Source organism: Heteronotia binoei, chromosome 20, assembly GCF_032191835.1.
Source record: "Heteronotia binoei isolate CCM8104 ecotype False Entrance Well chromosome 20, APGP_CSIRO_Hbin_v1, whole genome shotgun sequence".
NCBI classification, from domain to species: domain Eukaryota; kingdom Metazoa; phylum Chordata; class Lepidosauria; order Squamata; family Gekkonidae; genus Heteronotia; species Heteronotia binoei.
In genome coordinates this window covers 33930359-33949215 of record NC_083242.1, presented here as the reverse complement: position 1 = coordinate 33949215, position 18857 = coordinate 33930359, and the positions used below count along the sequence as shown (strand labels likewise).

At 50.5% G+C, this 18857-nt stretch overlaps 1 protein-coding gene and 1 non-coding gene across 2 annotated transcripts in view; both read left to right on the top strand.

Moving 5' to 3' along the window:
• The window catches only part of SREBF1 (sterol regulatory element binding transcription factor 1), a 67413-nt gene that overhangs the window by 24636 nt on the left and 23920 nt on the right, over positions 1 to 18857 (top strand). The window contains exons 2-10 of the mRNA XM_060260544.1: positions 5578 to 5961; positions 7882 to 8045; positions 8139 to 8279; positions 10083 to 10298; positions 10453 to 10567; positions 10934 to 11124; positions 11330 to 11534; positions 14568 to 14752; positions 18254 to 18515. Of these exons, the coding sequence (XP_060116527.1) occupies positions 5578 to 5961; positions 7882 to 8045; positions 8139 to 8279; positions 10083 to 10298; positions 10453 to 10567; positions 10934 to 11124; positions 11330 to 11534; positions 14568 to 14752; positions 18254 to 18515 (1863 nt within the window). The remainder of the gene's footprint in view (positions 1 to 5577; positions 5962 to 7881; positions 8046 to 8138; positions 8280 to 10082; positions 10299 to 10452; positions 10568 to 10933; positions 11125 to 11329; positions 11535 to 14567; positions 14753 to 18253; positions 18516 to 18857) is intronic.
• TRNAT-CGU (transfer RNA threonine (anticodon CGU)) lies at positions 13763 to 13829 on the top strand. The gene has a single exon. It is a non-coding gene; the product is annotated as a tRNA-Thr (tRNA).

Sequence of the window (18857 nt, the reverse complement as noted above, 5' to 3'; positions counted from 1 at the left end):
CTCCCTCCCTCCCTCCCTCCCTGTGCTTTCTTTCCACCTCGCTCTCTTCCCATATATTTTCCTTCTTTCCTTCCTTCCTTTGCTTTCTTTCCACCTCTCCCTCCTCCCATATATTTTCCTTCCTTCCTTCCTTCCTTCCTTCCTTCCTTCCTTCCTTCCTTCCTTCCTTCCTTCCTTCCTTCCTTCCTTCCTTCCTTCCTTCCTTCCTTTGCTTTCTTTCCACCTCTCCCTCCTCCCATATATTTTCCTTCCTTCCTTCTTCCTTCCTTCCTTCCTTCCTTCCTTCCTTCCTTCCTTCCTTCCTTCCTTCCTTCCTTCCTTCCTTCCTTCCTTCCTTCCTTCCTCCCTCCCTCCCTCCCTCCCTCCCTCCCTCCCTTCCTTTGCTTTCTTTCCACCTCTCTCTCTTCCCATATATTTTCCTTCTTTCCTTCCTTCCTTTGCTTTCTTTCCACCTCTCCCTCCTCCCATATATTTTCCTTCCTTCCTTCTTTCCTTCCTTCCTTCCTTCCTTCCTTCCTTCCTTCCTTCCTTCCTTCCTTCCTTCCTTCCTTCCTTCCTTCCTTCCTTCCTCCCTCCCTCCCTCCCTCCCTCCCTCCCTTCCTTCCTTCCTTCCTTCCTTCTTTCCTTCCTTCCTTTGCTTTCTTTCCACCTCTCCCTCCTCCCATATATTTTCCTTCCTTCCTTCCTTCCTTCCTTCCTTCCTTCCTTCCTTCCTTCCTTCCTTCCTTCCTTCCTTCCTTCCTTCCTTCCTTCCTTCCTTCCTTCCTTCCTTCCTTCCTTCCTCCCTCCCTCCCTCCCTCCCTCCCTCCCTCCCTTCCTTCCTTCCTTCCTTCCTTCCTTCCTTCCTTCCTTCCTTCCTTCCTTCCTTCCTTCCTTCCTTCCCTTCTTTCCTTCCTTCCTTTGCTTTCTTTCCACCTCTCCCTCCTCCCATATATTTTTCCTTCCTTCCTTCCTTCCTTCCTTCCTTCCTTCCTTCCTTCCTTCCTTCCTTCCTTCCTTCCTTCCTTCCTTCCTTCCTTCCTTCCTTCCTTCCTTCCTTCCTTCCTTCCTTCCTTCCTTCCTTCCTCCCTCCCTCCCTCCCTCCCTCCCTCCCTCCCTCCCTCCCTCCCTCCCTTCCTTCCTTCCTTCCTCCCTCCCTCCCTCCCTCCCTCCTCCCTTCCTTTCCACCTCTCCCTCCTCCCATCTATTTTCCTTCCTCCCTCCCTCCCTCTCAAACATCTGATGTTCATGCCTTGAGGTTCTCAAAGTCTGACTTCTGTTCGATGTGGCTGTTGGGCTAAGCAAGTTTGACCAGCCCTGTTCTAGACCCGCGGGGTCACTGGCTCAGTCAGAGAAGAGAGTGGCTTTTGAGTCACTGCCCAGATGGGCATTTTGTTTGGCCGTGATTGCCCGGTTGTGAAACCGGGACACGAAACAGGAGCAGGCCCTTGGTGGAAGAAGTTGCAGATGCATAGCAAGCTGTGCTGCAGTGCATCAAAACCCTGCTCAGTTTGGTCTGCTCTGGCCAGCAGTGCCTCTCTGGGCACTTGGGCGGAGGAAAGGTTTTTCCAGAACTGGCACCAGATGTCCTGTAATGGGAGCTGCCAGGGATAGGACCCTGGACTTTCTGCGTGCACAAAATGTGCTCCACCACTCAGCCACTCGTTTTCTGCCAGCGACAGATGCCAAAGTTCCCTTCCCAAGCACCTCTCAAATGACCAAGGATGCCTCTGGTCCTTCAAGGAGGTTGATTTCCAGAAAACAGTGCTTGGCAGGGCCTTTTTTGGTAGAGAAAGCCCAGCGGGAACTAATTTGCATATTAGGCCATGCCCCTGATGGCGCCATTATTTCACACAGGGCTTTTGTGTAGGAAACCCCTCCCAGCAAAACTCATTTGTATATTAGGCCCACACCCCGGATACCACCATTGTTTCACATGACTTTTTGGCAGAGAAAGCCCAGTGGGAACTCATTTGCATATTAGGTCACACCCCCCCTGATGGCACCATTGTTTCACTCAGGGCTTTTGTTGCAGAGAAAGCCCAGCGGGGAACTCATTTGCAAGTCACGCCAGGACCTCCTATCTTCCACCATCCTCCGAAGTCTGCTCAAATTTGTGTTAGTTACGTCAGTAACGCTGTCCAACCATCTCCTCTTTTGCCGTCCCCTTCTTCTTTTGCCTTCTGTCTTTCCCAGCATCAGGGTCTTCTCCAGGGAGCGCTCCCTTCTCCTTTGGTGGCCAAAGTATTTGAGCTTCAGCTTCAGCATCTCACCTTACAGGGAGCAGTCAGGGCTGATTTCCCTCAGGACTGACTGATTTGATCTTCTTGCAGTCCGAGGGACTCTCAAGAGTCTTCTCCAGTGAGCGCTCCCTTCTCATTTGGTGGCCAAAGGATTTGAGCTTCAGCTTCAGCATCTGACCTTACAGGGAACAGTCAGGGTTGATTTCCCTTAGGACTGACTGATTTGATCTTCTTGCAGTCCGAGGGACTCTCAAGAGTCTTCTCCAGTGAGGCGCTCCCTTCTCTTTTGGTGGCCAAAGTATTTGAGCTTCAGCTTCAGCATCTGACCTTCCAGGGAGCAGTCAGGGTTGATTTCCCTTAGGGACTGACTGATTTGATCTTCTTGCAGTCCGAGGGACTTTCAAGAGTCTTCTCCAGTGAGCGCTCCCTTCTCCTTTGGTGTCCAAAGTATTTGAGCTTCAGCTTCAGCATCTGACCTTCCAAGGAACAGTCTGGGTTAATTTCCCTCAGGACTGACTGATTTGATCAGTCAGGGGAGAGACGGTGGCTCAGTGGTAGAGCATCTGCTTGGGAAGCAGAAGGTCCTAGGTTCAATCCCCGGCATCTCCAAAAAAGGGTCCAGGCAAATAGGTGTGGAAAAACCTCAGCTTGAGACCCTGGAGAGCCGCTGCCAGTCTGAGAAGACAATACTGACTTTGATGGACCAAGTGTCTGATTCAGTATAAGGCAGCTTCATATGTTCTTCATATGATCTTCTTGCAGTCCGAGGGGACTCTCAAGAGTCTTCTCCAGCAACACAGCTTGACGGCAAGTACTTGGCTTTAAAATACGAAAGTTCTGGAACTGGTCCCAGCAAGTAGGGGGTAGGATGCCAGCCTCCAGGTGGAACTTGAGGATCCCCCAGAATTGCAGCTTCTCTCTCCTGACTAGAAAGTTCAGTTTCCCTGGAGAAAGCAAATGCTTTGGGGGGTGGCCATTAGGGCCTTGTACCCTACGGGGGTCTCTGTCCTCCCCAGATTCCGTCCCCAAATATCCAGGGGTATGATTAAAATGGCAGGGGAGAGAAGCCCAGCATCCCACCCTAAATTCTTTGCATGAAGGAGTAGGATAAAATCTACACGACAAAAAGAATCAGAACTATCTGGCAACTCCCACGGTTTGTTTGCTTCTCCGGTGAGTAATCAGTTGAAGATGCTCAGGTAACAACCTTAACAATTTTGGGATTAAAATAATGTTTCAGCAGCTGCTGCGGACACTGTGCTGTTTGTTTTATTCTCTTGCAATCCTCTTTCCCGATGTATTTTTAAAATTATGCCACTTCGCTCCTGCACTGTGGGCTTCTTCTAGTGTATTTCCTCTGCTCCTGGGTCGGCCATTTTTGTAGTAGGAACCCCTTTGCATATTAGGCTACACACCCCTGATATAGCCAATCCTTCAAGAGCTTACAGAGCTCTTAGTACAGGGCCTGCAGCGAGCCAGTATGGTGCAGTGGTGAAGTGCGCGGACTCTTATCTGGGAGAACCGGGCTTGATTCCCCACTCCTCCACTTGCAGCTGCTGGAATGGCCGTGGGTCAGCCAGAGCTCTCTTATCTGGGAGAACCGGGTTTGATTCCCCACCCCTCCACTTGCAGCTGCTGGAATGGCCTTGGGTCAGCCAGAGCTCTCTTAACTGGGAGAACCGGGTTTGATTCCCCACTCCTCCACTTGCAGCTGCTGGAATGGCCTTGGGTCAGCCAGAGCTCTCTTAACTGGGAGAACCGGGTTTGATTCCCCACCCCTCCACTTGCAGCTGCTGGAATGGCCTTGGGTCAGCCAGAGCTCTCTTATCTGGGAGAACCGGGTTTGATTCCCCCACCCCTCCACTTGCAGCTGCTGGAATGGCCTTGGGTCAGCCAGAGCTCTCTTATCTGGGAGAACCGGGTTTGATTCCCCACCCCTCCACTTGCAGCTGCTGGAATGGCCTTGGGTCAGCCAGAGCTCTCTTAACTGGGAGAACCGGGTTTGATTCCCCCACTCCTCCACTTGCAGCTGCTGGAATGGCCTTGGGTCAGCCAGAGCTCTCTTAACTGGGAGAACCGGGTTTGATTCCCCACCCCTCCACTTGCAGCTGCTGGAATGGCCTTGGGTCAGCCAGAGCTCTCTTATCTGGAGAACCGGGTTTGATTCCCCACCCCTCCACTTGCAGCTGCTGGAATGGCCTTGGGTCAGCCAGAGCTCTCTTATCTGGGAGAACCGGGTTTGATTCCCCACCCCTCCACTTGCAGCTGCTGGAATGGCCTTGGGTCAGCCAGAGCTCTCTTATCTGGGAGAACCGGGTTTGATTCCCCACTCCTCCACTCGCAGCTGCTGGAATGGCCTTGGGTCAGCCACAGCTCTCTTATCTGGGAGAACCGGGTTTGATTCCCCCCTCCTCCACTTGCAGCTGCTGGAATGGCCTTGGGTCAGCCAGAGCTCTCTTATCTGGGAGAACCGGGTTTGATTCCCCCCTCCTCCACTTGCAGCTGCAGGAATGGCCTTGGGTCAGCCATAGCTCTCTTATCTGGGAGAACCGGGTTTGATTCCCCACTCCTCCACCGGCAGCTGCTGGAATGGCCTTGGGTCAGCCATAGCTCTCTTATTTGGGAGAACCGGGTTTGATTCCCCACTCCTCCACCGGCAGCTGCTGGAATGGCCTTGGGTCAGCCAGAGCTCTCTTATCTGGGAGAACCGGGTTTGATTCCCCACTCCTCCACTTGCAGCTGCTGGAATGGCCTTGGGTCAGCCAGAGCTCTCTTATCTGGGAGAACCGGGTTTGATTCCCCCCTCCTCCACTTGCATCTGCTGGAATGGCCTTGGGTCAGCCAGAGCTCTCTTATCTGGGAGAACCGGGTTTGATTCCCCCCTTCTCCACTTGCATCTGCTGGAATGGCCTTGGGTCAGCCAGAGCTCTGGCAGAGGTTGTCCTTGAAAGGGCAGCTGCTGTGAGAACCTTCTCAGCCCCACCCATCTCACAGGGTGTCTGTTGTGGGGGAGGAAGATAAAGGAGGTTGTGAGCTGCTCTGAGATGCTGGTATTTGGCGTGGAGGGCAGAATATAAATCCAATATCATCATCATCACCTTCTCCTTCTCCTCCTCCTTCTACTGTAAGCTCCAGGAGGACTGGCTACATCAGGGGGTGTGTGTCCTAATATGCAAAGGAGTTCCTGCTACAAAAAAAGCCCTGGCTGTTCCTATCACCCAACGTCAAAACTGCAAAGGAGCTCACGGGCTCAAAATACATTGTGGACCCCTGCGCTACCGGAAGAGATCTCTCATGCGCAAGAGCCACTATCTTCACTCACACGCGTGCCCTCCTTTTCTCTGTGTTTTTGCAGACATGCTCCAGCTGATCAACACGGAAGATGGCGATTTCCCCGGCCTCTTCGATGTGCCGTTTGGTGGGAACGCGTCTCCGGATCACAATCCACATGCACCTGGGATGTTTGGCAGCTACCTGGGGAATAGCAGCCCGTCCACCTCCAGCCTCTTCCAGCTCTCAGCTCCATCCCAAACGGGATTTCAGACCTTGCCGCCGAGCGGCCCCAACGTGACGTCGACCCCCATGGACGTCAAGGAAGAGACTGCAGCCGCAACTGTCAATCAGCCGCAAACCCAGATCCCGTTGGCCAGGGGAATCGCCCAGAATTTTGTTCCGGCGCCGCAGGTCCAGTTTTCACCGCAGCCATTGATGGGCTTCCCGAGCCAGAGTGGTATTCCTGGTGAGGAACGGTGTTGGGTATTGGGCCGGCTGCACCACCAGAACGTTTGAAGAGGAGTTTGTGTGCAGCTTGGGGATTGGTACATGGGCAAAAAAACCACACCCAACTTGATTTGCAGGGGCCAGCTTGAGCAGGGCTTTTTTTGTAGCAGGAACTCCTTTGCATATTAGGCCACACCCTCCTGATGTAGCCAATCCACCAAGAGCTTACAGGGCTCTTAATGCAGGGCTTAACTGTAAGCTCCAAGAGGCTTGGCTACATCGGGTGTGTGGCCTAAGATGCAAATGAGTTCCTGCTACAAAAGAAGCCCTGACAGTTAGGCAGTGTGGTGTAATAGTCAGAGTGGAACAAAACAGAAGGACAGTGGCCCCATAAAGACTTGCACCGTTTATTCCTGTGTAAGCTTTTCTAAGACAAAGTATCAGACACATGCAGCTTACGTCATTCTCCGGTCCCCCATTTTACCCTCACAACACCCCTGTGAGGTAGTGATGCTCTGTGTTTCTTGGCGCTTGGGAGGACAGGGTTGCCAACAGTGTTCCCTCTAAGCTGAGTTAGCGTGAGCAAGCTCACAGATTTTTAGTCTTTAGCTCACGCATTTTTGTCTTAGCTCAGGAAAAATGGCCCCAGAGCAGAACCATTTATGCAGTAGCTCACAACTTTAATAGCGGTAGCTCACAAAGATGTGGGGGTGGGGGTGGCAATGACCAAGGGATGGATCAGGAGCCCCTGGCTGGAGGCCCCGTGTATGAACAAGTGCAGATATTGCATACCGAATGGGCAAATATTCATGTATCAAATGGGCAAATATTCTTTCTTTTTCACACAGAATGGACGAATAGTCTTTCTTTCGCACACTGAATGGACGAATATTCTTTCTTTTGCATACTGAATGGACGAATATTCTTTCTTTTGCATACTGAATGGACGAATATTCTTTCTTTCATGCACTGAATGGACGAATATTCTTTCTTTTGCATACTGAATGGACGAATATTCTTTCTTTCATGCATTGAATGGACAAATATTCTTTCTTTCTTTCATGCACTGAATGGACAAATATTCTTTCTTTTGCATACTGAATGGAAGAATATTCTTTCACGTATCGAATGGGCGAATATTCTTTCTTCCACATACTTAATGGATGAATATTCTTTCTTTTGCACTGAATGGACGAATATTCTTTCTTTCATGCACTGAATGGACAAATATTCTTTCTTTCATGTACTGAATGGACAAATATTCTTTCTTTTGCATACTGAATGGATGAATATTCTTTCTTTTGTACACTGAATGGTCGAATATTCTTTCTTTCATGTACTGAATGGACAAATATTCTTTCTTTTGCACGCTGAATGGACGAATATTCTTTCACGTATCGAATGGGTGAATATTCTTTCTTCCACATACTGAATGGATGAATATTCTTTCTTTTGCACTGAATGGACGAATATTCTTTCTTTCATGTACTGAATGGGCGAATATTCTTTCTTTTGCACTGAATGGACGAATATTCTTTCTTTCATGCACTGAATGGACAAATATTCTTTCTTTCATGTACTGAATGGACAAATATTCTTTCTTTTGCACGCTGAATGGATGAATATTCTTTCACGTATCGAATGGGTGAATATTCTTTCTTCCACATACTGAATGGATGAATATTCTTTCTTTTGCACTGAATGGGCGAATATTCTTTCTTCCACGTACTGAATGGATGAATATTCTTTCTTTTGCACTGAATGGACAAATATTCTTTCTTTCATGTACTGAATGGACAAATATTCTTTCTTTTGCATACTGAATGGAAGAATATTCTTTCACGTATCGAATGGGCAAATATTCTTTCTTTCACATACTGAATGGACGAATATTCTTTCTTTTGCACACTGAATGGATGGATATTCTTTTCTCTTGCAGCTCCTCAGCCAGGAGGGCCTCCTGCACCTCTGTCGAGCCCCCCGGTCACCTCCCAGCAGCCTCCGCCAGCGGCTCTGCAGGCTCCAGTCCAGAGCATCCTGCCCCAGCAGTTTCTTGCATCCAGCACCCCCCAGGTCATTCCATCTCAGATCCAACAAGTGCCGGTGAGTGGTAGCTGTGGGGCAGGACCCACTTGCTTGCAACTGAGACTCCAGAGGCTGAAGTGGGGCCCTTGAACGCCATCTCTCCCCCCACAGGTTCTGCTACAGCCCCACTTCATCAAAGCCGACTCCCTGCTTCTGACGGCAGTGAAAGCGGACGTCTCCGGGGTCAAGACTTCGGGCATCACAACTCTGGCTACCACAACAGCTGTGCAGTCCTCCCCGCTGCAGATGCCGGTGGGTGCTCTCCCCCTCCCCCTGAGATCCATGCAGCTTGGGACTCAACAAGGGGGGGGGGGGACTTTTCCTTTAACCCGTTCAACCATAGACCTTCCTCATTATTTTCTGATTCAGCTCACCAAAGCAATATTTTTACTTATACGGTTATTTACTCCTCTTTTCTCCCCAGTGGGCACCACAAATGGTTTACGTTGTTCTCCCTGCCTCTTGTTTTGTCCTCACAACAGCCCTGTGAGGTAGGCTAGGCTTTGAGAATGTGACTGGTTCAAGGTCATCCAGTGAACTTACATGGCAGAGGGGGAATTCAAACCTGGGTCTTCCAGATCCCAGTTTCACATTCTTCCACACTGGCTTTCTTGGGCAGCGTACAAGTGAAGCAAAGAATCTGGAAAGGCAGTCTAGAGATCGCTTGTTTTACTTTTTGCTCTTAATTTAGAACTTTTCTATGCTGCCTTCCTATTTAAGGAACGCTTACCTTACAGACAGTTGGATGTGTGTGTTGTCTACCCCAATCTAGCAGTTGGCATTGGCTAAGAAACCAACAATCTTTGTTTTCATTTTTTTTCTTAAATCTTAAGGTTTTCTTCAAAAAGTAATTCTTATCAACTGGGGAGGAGGAAAGAAAGGGTGTTTATTAGTGGCAAGGTATGCCACTCAAAATTGGGATAATATTGATAAGCAAGAATTTGCAAAAGCTCAGCAGAACTTCAGATGAGCTTTTGCAAATTCTTGCTTATCAATATTATCCCAATTTTGAGTGTCACTAGTCACTTGTCACTAGTACAACACCCTTTCTTTCCTCCTCCCCAGTTGATAAGAATTACTTTTTGAAAAAAATTTAAGATTCTAGTCCTCATGATTAAAATATGGAATTCGCTGCCAGAGGTTGTAGCGATGGCCACGGGAATAAACAGTTTTAAAAGGGGATTAGAGAGATTCATGGAGGATATGTATCAGTTACTACTAACCATAGCAGCTGAGGAGAACCTTCACATTCAGAGGCACTAAGGCTCTGAATCCCAGAGCCAGGAGGCAACATCAGGGGAAGGCCTCGGCCCCTATGCCCTATCGTTGGCCATCCAGAGAACTGTTTGAGCATAGTGTGAGATAAGATGCTGGACTAGGCAGACTACTGGTCTGATACAACAGGGCTGTTCAGATGTTCTTCTCAGGGGAAGGCCTCGGCCTCTGTGTCCTGTTGTTGACCCTCCAGAGGAACTGGCTGGCCACTGTGTGAGACAGGAGGCTGGACTAGATGGACCCTCAGTGGTCTGATCCAGCAGGTCACTTCTGAGGTTCTTCTCAGGGGAAGGCCTCAGCCTCTTCCCTGTTCTTGGCCCTCCAGAGGAACTGGTTGGCTGCTGTGTGAATCAGGAGGCTGGACTGGATGGACCCTCCCTGGTCTGATCCAGCAGGTCTCTTCTGATGTTCTTCTCAGGGAAAGGTCTCGGCCTCTCTGCCCTGCTATGGGCCCTCCAGAGGAACTGGCTGGCCACTGTGTGAGACAAGAGGCTGGACTAGATGGACCCTCCCTGGTCTGGTCCATCAGGGCTCTTCTGATGTTCTTCTCAGGGGAAGGCCGCAGTCTCTCTGCCGTGTTGTTGGCCCTCTAAAGGAACTGGTTGGCCACTGTGTGAGACAGGATGCTGGACTGGATGGATCACTGGTCTGATCCAGTAGGGCTTGCCTCTTCTGATGTTCTTAGGTTCTTCTGTGACTCGAAGAGGCTCGAAGTCTGCAGGCAGAGCCCAGTAGCGTAGTAAATGACAGAAAGGCAAAGAAGTCTTTTCTTTCTTTCAGGCACTGGTGAGTGGCGGTACCATCCTGGCAACTGTGCCATTGATGGTGGACACAGACAAACTGCCCATTAACCGCTTGACTGCCGGGAAGCCTCTGGCGAACCACAGCAAAGGTGAGAAACGTACAGCGCACAACGCCATCGAAAAGCGCTATCGTTCATCCATCAATGACAAGATCACAGAGCTGAAGGATCTGGTGATGGGCACAGATGCCAAGGTAGGTCAATATTGTTGTGCCGCTCTTGTTTGTTTCTGGTGGGCATGTGCAGCAAAGCACCTTGTTGTTCTGAGGCACTCTTGGTTGATGAAGGGTAGAAGGGGGATCATGCGAGTCTTTGCTGGACCCCTTTCACTCTGTTGTCCTTTGGCAGCTGAACAAGTCGGCCATTTTGCGGAAGGCGATCGACTACATCCGTTTCCTGAAGCAGACCAACCAGAAGCTGAAAGCGGAGAACATGGCCCTCAAAATGGCTGCTCAGAAGAACAGTGAGTTTCCCACACCCTGGGCCCATTTTTCCTTCAGAGACTTGGCTTTTGAACCAGAGAGTGGAGCATCATGGGAGGTTCATGGCCTAGCACCGGGTTGCCTGGCAACAGCGTCCAACTCAGAGTCTGTACAGGAGACTTGGGGACTGTTCTTTGTGGTGTTCTGGATTATAGCTGGATTAAGAATCCTGTCACTTTCTCTGCCGGGTGACCAACAGAAGTGGTATAGCCCTGCTGGGAATGAGGCATTCCGGAGTCAAAAGTAAAACTGGCCTTGCATCGGCTTCCATTTTGTGGCTGTGCTGATGCTAGCGGTGGAGAGCAAGAATCTGATTTCACCAACTCGCTGTTCTCTCACTTTCACAGAGTCCCTGAAGGACCTGGTAGCCACTTGTGGCGGGAATGTGGAAGACCCCACAGAAGGGGTCAAACTGATGGATGCCATGACACCACCCCCATCAGATGCTGGATCCCCCTCATACAGCAGCCCCCTTTCGCTGAGTGGGACAAGCGGAAGCGACTCCGAGCCAGACAGCCCGTTCTGCGAAGAGGCCAAGGTGAGAATCTGGGTAGGGAGGAAGTAGAGGGTAAATCTCAAGAGCGGGCTATACCACAGGGAAAGCTAACAAGGTATGTTGAACAAAATGGCTGCCCAGCAATTTTAGTGCCTGAAGGAGGGTATTATTCCCCACCTGTTTTCTCTAGTCTTGAGAGCTTGGAATTGTCCTTCAACCCTGTCTGTTGTTGTCTGACAATTTGCAGGTGAAGCTAGAGGCTCAGACGCTCTCCCCAGGCAGTCTTGGGATGCTGGATCGGTCTCGCATGGCTCTGTGTGCTTTTGTCTTCCTCTGCCTCTCGTTCAACCCTCTGTCTTCCATCTTGGGAGGCTCAAGCTCTTCCGATCCCTCAGAGATTGCTAGTTCGAGTGGCCCAGGGCGCACTATGAAGGCCGAGAACGAGCCAAGAGGTGAGTTGTGGAGCAGGATCCATGCGGGGGTCCTGCGGAAAGGAGCTGGGGTTGGTTGTCCCCAAGGGACTTGAGCTCATTCACTCTCTGCCCACAGACATGTTGCTTCACTTCCTGTTTGGGGGCTGGTAGGACCTGGAATGAGATGTTCACACAGGGTTCCTTTTAGAGAGCGGGTGTGCGAGTGCCTTTTTTTGAATGACCCCCTCTTGTATTCTTCACCTGCGGATCTGTTTCACACTAGGAAATCTGAGCTGATGTTTAGATGTAGTTATCAGGGACAGAGCCGGATTAACAATTAGGCCAAGTAGGCACTGGCCTATGGGCCCCCACGCCTTTAGAGGCCCCGGGCCGGCTTCTCCCCCCAGTTCCCCCCCTGCTTGCAGCCCTCCCAGCCTGCAAGCGCAGCCAGCAACTGGGCCACTCTTTGCCTGACTTGCCTGGTGAGGCTGCTGCTGGCGTCGTTGCCAAGTTTGCCTCTCTCTGCCTCTCCCCCGCAGCGTTGTCAAAGGGGCTTTTGAGAAGGTGGCTGCAGCAGGGGCCACAGGCCATGGGGCTGCCGCTCCAACTGAGATAATTTGCAAGGGGCCCCCAGAGATTTTGACTGCCTCGGGGCCTCCGCGGGGTTTAATCTGGTTCTGATCATGTTCATGTTATGTGCGCACGGGGTTCATGATGTGTGCGCACGGGAAGTATCTTATTTGGGAAAGCGTTGAAAAACGTCTCCTTCCTACTGTGCAGCATGATGCAGCTCCGGTGTCAAAAGGGAAGTGGCTGTAACTGACTTCCTGGATAATTTCCTTCGGTTGCCAACCTCCGGGTGGTAAAGGGAGAGAGGTCACTTGTAGACTAAAGACGGCACAACTGAAGTTATAGTGACCGAATAACTAAGAATGTATTGAAACAAAATCATACAAAGATGTTCGATAGAAGACGAAATAGCAATAGGGGAGGGACGGTGGCTCAGTGGTCGAGCATCTGCTTGGTAAGCAGAAGGTCCCAGGTTCAATCCCTGGCATCTCCAACTAAAAAGGGTCCAGGCAAGTAGGTGTGAAAAACCTAAGCTTGAGACCCTGGGGAGCCATGAATGGGGCTGTGGCTCAGTGGTAGAGCAACTGCTTGGTATGCAGAAGGTCTCAGGTTCAATCCCCAGCATCTCCAACTAAAAAGGGTCCAGGCAAATAGGTGTGAAAAACCTCAGCTTGAGACCCTGGAGAGCCGCTGCCAGTCTGAGTAGACAAGACTGACTTAGGGAGGGACAGTGGCTCAGTGGTAGAACATCTACTTGGTAAGCAGAAGGTCCCAGGTTCAATCCCCAGCATCTCCAACTAAAAAGGGTCCAGGCAAATAGGTGTGAAAAACCTCAGCTTGAGACCCTGGAGAGCCGCTGCCAGTCTGAGTAGACAAGACTGACTTAGGGAGGGACAGTGGCTCAGTGGTAGAACATCTACTTGGTAAGCAGAAGGTCCCAGGTTCAATCCCCGGCATCTCCAACTAAAAAGGGTCCAGGCAAATAGGTGTGAAAAACCTCAGCTTGAGACCCTGGAGAGCCGCTGCCAGTCTGAGTAGACAAGACTGACTTAGGGAGGGACAGTGGCTCAGTGGTAGAATATCTGCTTGGTAAGCAGAAGGTCCCTGGTTCAATCCCCGGCATCTCCAACTAAAAAGGGTCCAGGCAAATAGGTGTGAAAAACCTCAGCTTGAGACCCTGGAGAGCCGCTGCCAGTCTGAGTAGACAAGACTGACTTAGGGAGGGACAGTGGCTCAGTGGTAGAACATCTGCTTGGTAAGCAGAAGGTCCCAGGTTCAATCCCCGGCATCTCCAACTAAAAAGGGTCCAGGCAAATAGGTGTGAAAAACCTCAGCTTGAGACCCTGGAGAGCCGCTGCCAGTCTGAGTAGACAAGACTGACTTAGGGAGGGACAGTGGCTCAGTGGTAGAACATCTACTTGGTAAGCAGAAGGTCCCAGGTTCAATCCCCGGCATCTCCAACTAAAAGGGTCCAGGCAAGTAGGCAAGTCTCCGCTTGAGACCCTGGAGAGCCGCTGCCAGTCTGAGTAGACAAGACTGACTTAGGGAGGGACAGTGGCTCAGTGGTAGAATATCTGCTTGGTAAGCAGAAGGTCCCAGGTTCAATCCTTGGCATCTCCAACTAAAAAGGGCCCAGACAAGTAGGTGTGAAAAACCTCAGCTTGAGACCCTGGAGAGCCGCTGCCAGTCTAAGGGACGGTGGCTCAGTGGTAGAGCATCTGCTTCGTAAGCAGAAGGTCCCAGGTTCAATCCCCGGCATCTCCAACTAAAAAGGGCCCAGACAAGTAGGTGTGAAAAACCTCAGCTTGAGACCCTGGAGAGCCGCTGCCAGTCTAAGGGACGGTGGCTCAGTGGTAGAGCATCTGCTTGGTAAGCAGAAGGCCCCAGGTTCAATCCCCGGCATCTCCAACTCAAAAAGGTCCAGGCAAGTAGGTGTGAAAAACCTCAGCTTGAGACCCTGGAGAGCCGCTGCCAGTCTAAGGGACGGTGGCTCAGTGGTAGAGCATCTGCTTGGTAAGCAGAAGGTCGCAGGTTCAATCCCCAGCATCTCCAACTAAAAGGGTCCAGGCAAATAGGCCTGAAAAACCTCAGCTTGAGACCCTGGAGAGCCGCTGCCAGTCTGAGGAGACAAGACTGACTTTGATGGACTGAGGGTCTGATTCAGTCGAAGGCAGCTTCATATGTTCAATAACCGTTCCCCAGAAGTTTCACAATTCCGTCAATGAACAGGAGGTCGACTTGATTATTCCTGCTTCAAACCCTCTTTTAGCAGAGGGCGCTCCGACTGCACGTCTCAACCAAAGGTAAAAGCTCAGAAATAATATCAAAGCGTTTCTGATGCGTCAGTAAATTGCAAAATCTGCAAAACTCACAAAACTCGTTTTCAGCGCACGTCGAATTCCCAGCGGACAAATGAGACAGAAAGTCTCCAGTAAGATTTTCAAAACGGCGCTAAACTCCGAAACGCTCCTCGTCGTTAACGGCTCATGTTTTGGTGCGCAGATGCTCCGGTCGCCTGGTCCCAGTGGCTTCTCCCCACGTTAGTCTTCTGGCTGGTCAACGTCACGGTGGTTCTGGGCGCCTTCATCCGGCTCTTCATTTATGGTGAGCCCGTCACGAGGCCCCATTCGGAGTCCTCTGTCCTTTTCTGGAGGCATCGCAAGCAGGCGGACCTGGATTTGTCACGGGTAAATGTTGTGGGTGTGCATGTGTGTGATGGAACTCCGGGGGGGGAGGGGGGCTCTGCTAGCAGAAGACTGCGGGTTAGACTTATCCTCCGCGAATGTATTCGATCCCCCTTCTACAGCTGTTGATTCCTCCGGCCATCACGACATCCCACAGCAGCAAATTCCACATTTTCATCACTCTCTGCGTAGAGTAGTCTTTCCTTTGGTCTGTCCTCAACCTACGGCCCATTGGTTTCATTGGATGCCTTTGAGTTCCACTATTTTGGGAGAGGGGGGGGGGATTTATCTTTTCAGCTCTCTCGACCCCGTGCATCATTTTATAAACCTCTATCGCATCCCGCCCCCCATAGTCGTCTCTTTTCTAAACAGTAAAGTCCCAGCCTCTTCAGCCAGTTTGGTGTAGTGGTGAAGTTCAAGGACTCTTATCTAGGAGAACCGGGTTTGATTCCCCACCCCTCCACTTGCAGCTGCTGGAATGGCCTTGGGTCAGCGATAGCTCTCGGAGGAGTTGTCTTTGCAAGGGCAGCTGCTGTGAGAGCTCTCTCAGCCCCACCTACCTCACAGGGTGTCTGTTGGGGGGAGGAAGGTAAAGGAGATTGTGAGCCGCTCTGAAACGTTGAGATTCAGAGTATAGGGCGGGCTATAAATCCAATTTCTTCTTCTATTTCTCCTTTCCTCCTAAGGAAGGTGCTTCAACCCCAAATTATCTTGGTTGCCCTCCTCTGTACCTTTTTCCTTGCTTCGCAATGCGATGTGTGTATCTATTGTTTTAATCTCTTCTTCCAAACTGGAGAGCCAGTTTGGTGTATTGGTGAAGTGCGTGGACTCTTATCTGGGAGAACTGGGTTTGATTCCCCACTCCTCCACCTGCAGCTGCTGGAATGGTCTTGGGTCAGCCAGAGCTCTCTTATCTGGGAGAACCGGGTTTGATTCCCCACTCCTCCACCTGCAGCTGCTGGAATGGCCTTGGGTCAGCCAGAGCTCTCTTATCTGGGAGAACCGGGTTTGATTCCCCACTCCTCCACTTGCACCTGCTGGAATGGCCTTGGGTCAGCCAGAGCTCTCTTATCTGGGAGAACCGGGTTTGATTCCCCACTCCTCCACTTGCAGCTGCTGGAATGGCCTTGGGTCAGCCAGAGCTCTCTTGTCTGGGAGAACTGGGTTTGATTCCCCACTTCTCCACCTGCAGCTGCTGGAATGGCCTTGGGTCAGCCAGAGCTCTCTTATCTGGGAGAACCGGGTTTGATTCCCCACTCCTCCACTTGCACCTGCTGGAATGGCCTTGGGTCAGTCAGAGCTCTCTTATCTGGGAGAACCGGGTTTGATTCCCCACTCCTCCACTTGCAGCTGCTGGAATGGCCTTGGGTCAGCCAGAGCTCTCTTATCTGGGAGAACCGGGTTTGATTCCCCACTCCTCCACTTGCAGCTGCTGGAATGGCCTTGGGTCAGCCAGAGCTCTCTTATCTGGGAGAACCGGGTTTGCTTCCCCCCTCCTCCACCTGCAGCTGCTGGAATGGCCTTGGGTCAGCCAGAGCTCTCTTATCTGGGAGAACCGGGTTTGCTTCCCCCCTCCTCCACCTGCAGCTGCTGGAATGGCCTTGGGTCAGCCATAGCTCTCTTATCTGGGAGAACTGGGTTTGATTCCCCACTCCTCCACTTGCACCTGCTGGGATGGCCTTGGGTCAGCCACAGCTCTCTTATCTGGGAGAACCGGGTTTGATTCCCCCCTCCTCCACTTGCAGCTGCTGGAATGGCCTTGGGTCAGCCAGAGCTCTCGCAAGGCAATAAACAACTACTGTGATGATAAACCAAGTTTGTAGTAACGATTTTTAAAACTTTCAGATATTTTAATGCTTCACATTTTAAATTTTACATTCTTCATGTTATAGTAAAAGTCAAATTTAAATATCCATTCATATATTTCATATTGTAAATTTTGCATACTTCATGTTGTAATAGAGGTCCAGTATTAACATTCCCATATAGCGAAAAAAGTCTGAGCACCTGGATATAGGCCCATTTCATCAGTAGTCTTCCTTGGGAGTAATGCCTTTCTATGTTTTTTCAGGCGTAACAGGCACTAGTAACAATCAAATGTTCCTGATTCTTCTTACCACATCTTTTCTCTCAATCACTCCAAGACACTGAAGTGTGTATATTTTTTCATTTAGGAGCTAGAGCCAGTACAAACGGATTCATTTAGCCAGATGCTCAAGCCTTCTAGAGTTTGCTGGCCTATATCCCTTTATGAATATATTCAGCAAGCTGTTCTTTAGATGGCCATTAGCTCTTATTTTCTTTAGAATTAATTTTAATGTCGAGCAAGCCCTTCTTTATGCAGCAGTTTTAGCTCAAAACACAAGTGTATGATTTTAAACAGGCCGGTACTGTGCCTATCCTGAATTCAAAACCTCTTAGAATTTACTGGCTTGAATTTTGAATTTACAATGGGCGTTTTTGCACTGACCTTACTCCAGAGCGACGTCCCTCTTCACCACGTAGCGTCTGCATGGATTTCGCACACGTTGCTCCACAGAACCCGGAAGAGCCGCAGAGTCCCGCGGCTTTTGCGTCACAAATGTAAACTGGTTTTTGGCGGTTTACATTTGCGACGCAAAAGCCGCGGGACTTTGCGGCTCTTCCGGGTTCTGTGGAGCAACGTGTGCGAAATCCGCGCAGTCGCTGCGCGGTGAAGAGGGACGTCGCTCCGGAGTAAGGTCAGTGTGAAAACGCCCAATATGAAATATATGAATGGATTTTTAAATTGGATTTTTATTATAACCTGAAGTATGTAAAATTTAAAACGAGAAGCGTTAAAATATATGGAAGTTTTTGAGAATGGTTACTACAAACTTTGTTTATCATCACAGTAGTTGTTTAACTTCCATTGCCTGTTCCGTTAACGGTGATCCCTTTTCCTTGTTACATAGCTCTCGCAAGGGCAGCTGCTGTGAGAGCCCTCTCAGCCCCACCCACCTCGCAGGGTGTCTGTTGTGGGGGGAGAAGATATAGGAGATTGTGAGCCGCTCTGAGTCTCTGATTCAGAGAGAAGGGCGAGGTAGAAATCTGCAGTCTGCTTCCCCTTCTTCTCAGCCCCACCCACAGGGTGTCTGTTGTGGGGGGAGATATAGGAGATTGTGAGCCATTCTGAGTCTCTGATTCAGAGAGAAGGGCGGGGTAGAAATCTGCAGTCTTCTTCCTCTTCTTCTCAGCCCCACCCACCTCACAGGGTGTCTGTTGTGGGGGGAGAAGATATAGGAGATTGTGAGCCGCTCTGAGTCTCTGATTCAGAGAGAAGGGTGGGGTGTAAATCTGCAGTCTTCTTCTTCAAACAAACCATTTCATTGTGGTCGCTGCCTTGCTTACCTCTGCTTTTCTTTGTGTGTTTTCCTTTTGTATCTAATCTTTAATTAATAACTATGGTAAAAGAGATTCTGAGACTTTGAGATTCAGAGTGAAGGACGGGGTATAAATCCAATATCATCATCTTCTTCTCTGCAGGGGGATTTTGCCCAGGCCTCCCAGAACTTATGGACAGCGCTCAAAGCCCTGGGCCGCCCACTCCCCACCTCCAACCTAGACTTGACCTGCAGCCTCTTGTGGAACCTGATCCGGCACGTGCTTCAGCGGCTCTGGGTGGGGCGCTGGCTGGCGGGGCGAGCCGGGGGCTTCTTCCACGACCGCGAGCTCAAGGCAGACGTGCGCAAGAGCGCCTGTGACGCGGCACTGGTTTATCACCGGTTGCATCAGCTGCACATGACAGGTTGGACTGGAACGTGGCCAGGGGGTGGAAGAGACTTAGGAGGGGCAGGAGGAAAGAGCAGGAGTCCACTGGCCCCTTAAAGGCTGATGGAATTTGTGGCAGGGGAGGAGCTCTTACGAGACACTGCTCACTTCTTCAGATGCAGCAAGAACGGGAGTCTTTCTGTCCTTGAAACTTGGAGGGTGGAGTGATTTCAGATGCCACATGGCAATAGCAGGTGTGATTGGATTAGAGGTGAGATGCAGAGTGGTAGAAGGCATGGAAGAAAACAGCCTTGGTAATGAGACAGGAAACCTAGGTCTTGATTCAGTCCAGGAGGGTGCATTGTAAATTATGGGATGT